General features: G+C 42.0%; 1 protein-coding gene across 4 annotated transcripts in view; it reads left to right on the top strand.

The window, feature by feature from the left end:
* Positions 1 to 1,591: 1,591 nt before the first annotated feature.
* The window catches only part of LOC125455071 (zinc finger matrin-type protein 1-like), a 75,702-nt gene continuing 70,103 nt past the window's right edge, over positions 1,592 to 7,190 (top strand). For 3 of the 4 annotated variants that reach the window (XM_048536622.2, XM_048536614.2, XM_048536605.2), the window contains exon 1: positions 1,592 to 1,754. In XM_048536622.2, coding sequence (XP_048392579.1) covers positions 1,616 to 1,754 — 139 coding nt within the window. In that variant the 5' untranslated portion in view covers positions 1,592 to 1,615. Of the gene's footprint in view, positions 1,755 to 1,828; positions 1,941 to 7,190 lie in introns of those variants that run through there. The other variant, XM_048536631.2, reaches the window with a different exon arrangement.

Below are 7,190 nucleotides of genomic sequence, written 5' to 3'. Positions count from 1 at the left end.
TGGTCGAATATGCCCTCGACTGTGTCTCCCGCATTTCTCGCAACACATCCCTCACACCACCCCCCCCAACAACAACCACCCAAACAGAATCCCCCTAGTCCTCACATACCACCCCACCAACCTCTGGATACAATGCATCATCCTCCGACACTTCCGCCATCTACAATCCGACCCCACCACCAAAGACATTTTTCCATCCCCACCCTTGTCTGCCTTCCGGAGAGACCGCTATCTCCGTGACTCCCTTGTCCACTCCACACGCCCCTCCAACCCCACCACACCCGGCACCTTCCCCTGCAACCGCAGGAAGTGCTACACTTGCCCCCCACCTCCTCCCTCACCCCTATCCCAGGCCCCAAGATGACTTTCCATATCAAGCAGATGTTCACCTGCACATCTGTCAATGTGGTGTACTGCATCCACTGTAACCGTTGTGGCTTCCTGTACATTGGGGAAACCAAGCGGAGGCTTGGGGACCGCTTTGCAGAACACCTCCGCTCAGTTCGCAAAAAACAACTGCACCTCCCAGTCATGAACCATTTTAACTCCCCCTCCCATTCCTTAGACGACATGTCCAACCTGGGCCTCCTACAGTGCCACTTAATTGAAACATATAAAATAATCAGAGGGTTAGATAGGGTGGATAGGGAGAGTCTTTTTCCTAGAATGGTGACAGCGAGCACGAGGGGGCATAGCTTTAAATTGAGGGGTGAAAGATATAGGACAGATGTCAGAGGTAGTTTCTTTACTCAGAGAGTAGTAAGGGAATGGATCACTTTGCCTGCAATGGTAGTAGATTCACCAACTTTAGGTACATTTAAGTCATCATTGGATAAGCATATGGACGTACATGGAATAGTGTAGGTTAGATGGGCTTGAGATCGGTATGACAGGTCGGCACAACATCGAGGGCTGAAGGGCCTGTACTGTGCTGTAATGTTCTATGATGCCACCTGAAGGTTGCAGGAACAGCAACTCATATTCCGCTTGGGAACCCTGCAGCCCAATGGTATCAAAGTGGACTTCACAAACTTCAAAATCTCCCCTCCCCACTGCATCACACAACCAGCCCAGCTCGTCCCCGCCTCCCTAACCTGTTCTTCCTCTCACTTATCCCCTCCTCCCACCTCAAGCCGCACCTCCATTTCCTACCTACTAACCTCATCCCGCCTCCTTGACCTGTCCGTCCTCCCTGGACATACCGAACCCCTCCCCACCTCCCCACCTATACTCTCCTCTCCACCTACCGTCTCCTCTCTCCATCTTCGGTCCACCTCCCCCTCTGTCCCTATTTATTTCAGAATCCTCTCTCCATCCCCCTTTTCTGATGAAGGGTCTAGGCCCGAAACGACAGCTTTTGTGCTCCTGAGATGCTGCTTGGCCTGCTGTGTTCATCCAGCTCCACACTTTGTTATCTTGGAATTCTCCAGCATCTGCAGTTCCCATTATCTCTCTCCACACTTAGTTATCTCCTCGTCTGTAGGATATGCCTGACCGTGGGCGGGGCTCAGCCTTGTCGGGGCGGGGCCATGGCCGGTCTATGGGTTGGACTTCGCCCGGGAAGGTAGGGCTGGCGATTTGCGCAGGCGCATTGCAGTCGCTGGTCACTGCCACCATGGAGATGAGCACTCCCATTCCGCAGCTAGTGGAGAGTTTTAGGAAGCAAAAGGCTGACTATTCATGTAACAGTCTGGCAGGGGGTGACAGTAGTAATAACAGGGAGATTAATAGATCCGTGCAAACGAACCAAGAAGGTGAGTTCAGCTCCAACAGTCAGTGCGACCACAACAGAAAATAAATAATAATTTAAAGGAGAGTCTATTGCCGCTGAACAAACCTCGTGATGCGGCGCAGCGGCCTAGTGCTCCTGCTTCTTTCCCCTGGGGCAAGGCCTCTGTTTGCAGCCCGTTGTCTCCCCGGGAGTGGTGGAGGAAATCGAGGTGATTAATTAAATAAATTTATCATTCTTGGCCCTGCCGACCCCAACAAAGTAACCAATAATTTACGAACTTTTAAAATCTTCAATGGCCGGGGAAAACTCTGGGTTTGTTAACAAAAAAACAATATTTTCTGACTCAAACCGGAAGGGTGGGAGAAGGACGTGACATACTTTTCCTTCTCTTCATGTTTATTTGAAACTTGTGAAATTCAGTTTTAATTTGAGAAATGAAATGTTTGAAGAACTGATAAACCAGTATTTTTTACACGGTGTGATTTTATAAGCACATCGTACTCTGGGGTTATTCTCAGTTTGACAATTCATGAAAAATTAAAGTCATTAATATTCATCTTGAAGTTTAAAATGTATTATGCTTAAAAAGGCAGTTTCTGAATCTTGTACTGTATTTTTTATGGTCCTCATAGAAAGAGTAGCTAAATTGAGGCCACTTTTTTACGGAACCATAAAAAACACTCTTCAAGATTAAAAGTTCTACCTATTATGAAAAGTGCTGTTTCATAAGCACAAGCTGTTGTACTAATAATGTAAACTATTATAATGAAAAGTGTTGTGTTATCTTGAAATATAAATGCAAATGGACTTCTAGCATTTATAAAAAAAAGCATAAGCAATATTTCAAACTTCACTTACATTTTTTATGGAGAATACTGTTTCTGCATTCAAAACACTTATGGCTTATTTCTTTCCCTGTTCAGTGGCAGGAAGAGTAAACTTTGAGGAGAGAGAAAATCTTAAGGTTTAGTCTGTAATTCAACTAGATTCAAAAACAGGGCTGGCACATGAAATCTGTCAATAACCTATCACTGATAATAAAGTGTGAAGCTGGATGAACACAGCAGGCCAAGCAGCATCTCAGGAGCACAAAAGCTGTCGTTTCGGGCCTAGACCCTTCATCAGATGAAGGGTCTAGGCCCGAAACGTCAGCTTCTGTGCTCCTGAGATGCTGCTTGGCCTGCTGTGTTCATCCAGCTTCACACTTTATTATCTTGGATTCTCCAGCATCTGCAGTTCCCATTATCTCCAATAACCTATCACTATTTCCTTTTCATGCTTGCCTCTTCACGATCTTTCACTTTACAGCTTTGCTGGGCTGGTTACATTTGTGTTTTAAGTTATTTGTGTGTTAGTAACAGACTTGATAAAGCATTCATTCTCTTAATATAACAAGAGGTGTTTGCCTATAAGGCTTTTGGGAAATTAACTTTCTAAAATATTTCAATTGAGTGTATTAACCTTATTACTAATTTTTCAGCATAGTTTCAACCATGAAAAGCTAAACAGACAAAATGTACATAGCAATTAAATGGTTATAGAATCCCTACAGTATGGGTACAGGCCATTCAGCCCAGTGAGTCCACACCAACCCTCTGGGGAATGTCCCATCCAGAACTGCCCCCACATTTCTTAACCTAGACGCAATGGGCAAAGTAGCACGACCAATCATCTGACCTGTACTTCTTTGGACTGTGTGAGGAGACCGGAACACCCAGAAGAAACTCACGCAGACACAGGGGGAATGTGCAAACTCCACATAGCCTGAGGCTGGAATCAAACCCAGTTTCCTTGTTTCTATGAGGCAGTAGTGCTAACCACTGAGCCATCATGGCCATCAAATTGAAATACACGTTAGGGTCAGTAAAACTTGCATAAATATTTAGAGATTTGTGCTAAAAATCATGAAAATTTCCCATTTTAATTTATGCATTACCCCCTAATCACAAGTATTGCTGAAAAAGACAACATTCACCAAGACAAATGCAACATTTAGACGATGAGAAGAAGATGCTGATTGGCAATCTGATTCTCAATCATCACTTTTTTCTGATGTAGTATAAAATGTTATTCATTTTGAAATATGGTATTCTGCATCTGAATGATGATTAATTAAAACCTTTGACAATGTGTTTCTTTTAGCAGCAGTACACAGATAATTCTGACACTTATCTATGGTTTTTGACCAGCATTAACTTATGTTCACTTTATCCAGTGGCAAGAGAAATAATTGCACATAATTTTGACCACTTTCTACTTCCACATTTGTCAAGCTGTGTGGCTTTTCTATTCATTTGCATTAACATTACAGGCAAACTAGCATTCTAAAGTAAAAGCTTGCTGGCTTTGAAAGTGACTTCCTTGTGACCTTAAATGATCTGACTTTCCTGTTTGTATGAGAATAGTTAGTTCAAATTAGAGACCACTAAGTTAGGTACACTAGGTGTAATCTAACAAAACTGTCAGCCTTCAGGAAGCGTTCTGCTGTGAATATTGTATGTCTCTATCAGGAGTGAACATGGAAGCTCACTCATATTTCTTTTTATGCCATTGCTGGACAAATAAGCAAAAGGTCCAGATTATTGCTATGGAGTTAAGGGTTCAAATTCTACCATAGCTTCTGGTGGAATTTCAGTTGAATTATTAAAATTAGGAATTCAATGTTAGTCTCATTAATAGTTACTGTGAAACTAAGATTGACCCTAAAAACTCATCTGGTTTGCCAGTGTCCTTTAGGGAAGAAATTTGCCATGTTTACCTAATCCATTCAACATATCCCACCAGAGCTGCAGCAATGTGGTTAATTCTTAATTGCTCTGTGAAATGACAAGCCACTCAGTTCAAGGGCAATTCAGATAATCAACACATCTGATGAAAGAACAAAAAAGTAATCAGAATTAGATTAACATTTTATTTTAATTTTATGTTCAACCATTTTTCATAAAATACTATCACTGTTAATCAGTCCTGAGAACCTTGAATGTCAAGGGATGTACAGTGTTGGATAGTGGTTTAAAAGAAAAGCTTATGATCGATGCTGAGGGCTCAAAACAGCAAATGCCCTAAAGTAGTGTAGAACGTGCAGGGGGTCATGTACAAAAGAAATTAGTAGAGTGAAGAGGGGATGTGAAAAAACAATGGCCAGCACATTCAAGGAAAATTCAAAGGTGTTTAATATAAGTATATTTAGGGGAAGTCTAGGGCTCATTAATGACCAATTTGGTAATCTTTTGATGGAGCCAGAAGATCTAAAAGAGTATTTTGTATGTGCTTTCATTGTAGAGGAGAATGATGTTGATATAGAAATCAGGGAGGGGTCTTGTGATATATTTGAGCAAATTGGCACTGAGAGAGAAGGAAGCTGTTTTAGCAGGCTTGGTTGTGGATAAATCCCCAGGCCCATATGTGATGTATCCGAGGCTACTGAGGAAGGCAAAGGAGGAGGTTTCAGGGTCTATGACATTAATTTGCAGTTCCTCTCTGGCCACAGAAGTGATGCCAGAGGATTGAAAGACAGCTAATGTAGTACCATTATTCAAGAAGGGTGGTAGTGATAAATCAGAAAACTAGAGGGCAATAAATCTAGCATCAATGATAGGGAAACTATTGGTAAAAATTCTGAGAGGCAGAATTAATGGTGCAGCAAAGGTTACTTAAGGATAGTCAGGAAGACTTTGTCAAGGATAGATCATGTGTAATGAATTTGAGTGAATTTTTCAAGGAGATGATTAGTTTTTACAGACCAAATGGACCTCTGTAGGGTTTTTGACAAGGTCACACATGGCAGACTGGTTAAGCTAAGACCCAAGAAGATCCAGTGCATTTTGGCAAATTGGATCCAAACCTGGATCAATGACAGAATGCAGAAGGTGATAATTGAAAGGTGTGTTTGTGACTGGAAACTTGTGTCCATTGGCATATCACAGAGTTCCCTTGCTGTTTGTAGTGAACTAGATGTGAACATAGAAGGTATAATCAGTAGTTTACAGATGACACTGAAAACGGTGATCTGGTAACTAGCGAGGAGGAAAGCCTTTGACTGTAGAAAGATGTACACAGGCTTGTCACGTGGGCTGAACAGTGACAAATGGAACTTAGTCCATTTTGGGAGGCCTGACAAGGCAAGAGTATACACGTTCAACCCAAGGAAGTACAGAGGATTAGAGAGACCTTGGTACACATGTCCATAAATCCTTGAAGGCAGCAGGACAGATAGATAAGAGTTAAGGAAGAGATACTTGCCTCTGTCAGTAAAGACATTGAGTACATGTTTGAGGGGAAGAAAAGAAATATAGAATTCCTACAATGTGGAAAGAGGCAGTTCAAGTCTACACTAACCCTCCAAAGAGATCTCACCCAGATCCCACCCTATTGCATTTTAGCATGGCTACCCACCCAACCATTTTGGACAGTGGGAGGAAACCAGAGTACAAAGCAGAAATAAGGAGAACGTACAGACTCCACACAGTCAGTCGCTCTAGACCGGAATTAAACCCAAATTCCTGGTGCTGTGAGGCAGCAGTGCTAACCACTGAGCCACTGTGGTGCAAGTTTATGAAGAAGCTGTGTACCATTTTGTTTAAGTCCAATGTCGGGAGGATGTGATTTCACAAGAGATGGTGCACAGGAGATTCACCAGGATGTTACCTGGACTAGAATGATTCAGATATGGTGGGAGACTTGATAGGCTGGGATTGTTTCTCTTAGAGCAGAGAAGGCCATGGGAGGATCTGATTGAGATGTCATGAGGAATGTAAATAGGGAGAAATTTTTCCCCTTAGTAGAGAGGCCAGTAACCAGGGTCACAGTTTTAAATTAAGGAGCAGGTTGTTTAGAAGGGATTTGATGAAATATTTTTCACTCAGAGGGTACTTACTACCTAAAAGGGTGGTAATGACAGGAACTCTCAAAGCATTTAAGAAGTATTTAGAAGAGTTTTTGAAATACCATAGAATGTAAGGTTACTGGCCAAGTACTGGAAAATAGGAGTAGAATAGATCAATACTTGATGACTAGGGCAGACACAATGGGATAAAGGGTCTTCTTCTATGCTGTAGAGAACTCAGTGACTCTGCTTTCTCAGGGATTTGATAGAATGAAAAGATTAACTTTTATCATTTCAAGTTCAATTTAAACATTTATCTAAATGTTTGGAAGCTAAGATAAGGATCTCGGTATGAGAGGGATGAGCTTCATTCTGACATTCCACTCCTTAACATTTTATGAATTTAGGTGACAATGCAAAATTCAAAATTTCTACCTTTTTTCATTTATACCTTGTGTGTACAGTTTGATGAACTTTCATTTGAGTAGGATGCGTTTATGGGTTCCCCACCTTAACATGTTTTAAAACAGTTCTGTACAAAATAGCTTTGTAGTTTTAAAAATTCAGTAGTGGGACATGGGTGGCACTTTGCCCGTCCTGAGTTGCACTTGAGAAGCTGGTAGTGACCTGCCC

This window comes from Stegostoma tigrinum, chromosome 1 (assembly GCF_030684315.1).
Source record: "Stegostoma tigrinum isolate sSteTig4 chromosome 1, sSteTig4.hap1, whole genome shotgun sequence".
NCBI classification, from domain to species: domain Eukaryota; kingdom Metazoa; phylum Chordata; class Chondrichthyes; order Orectolobiformes; family Stegostomatidae; genus Stegostoma; species Stegostoma tigrinum.
The sequence above is the reverse complement of the archived record's forward strand: the minus strand, read 5'-3'. Positions and strand labels throughout refer to the sequence as shown.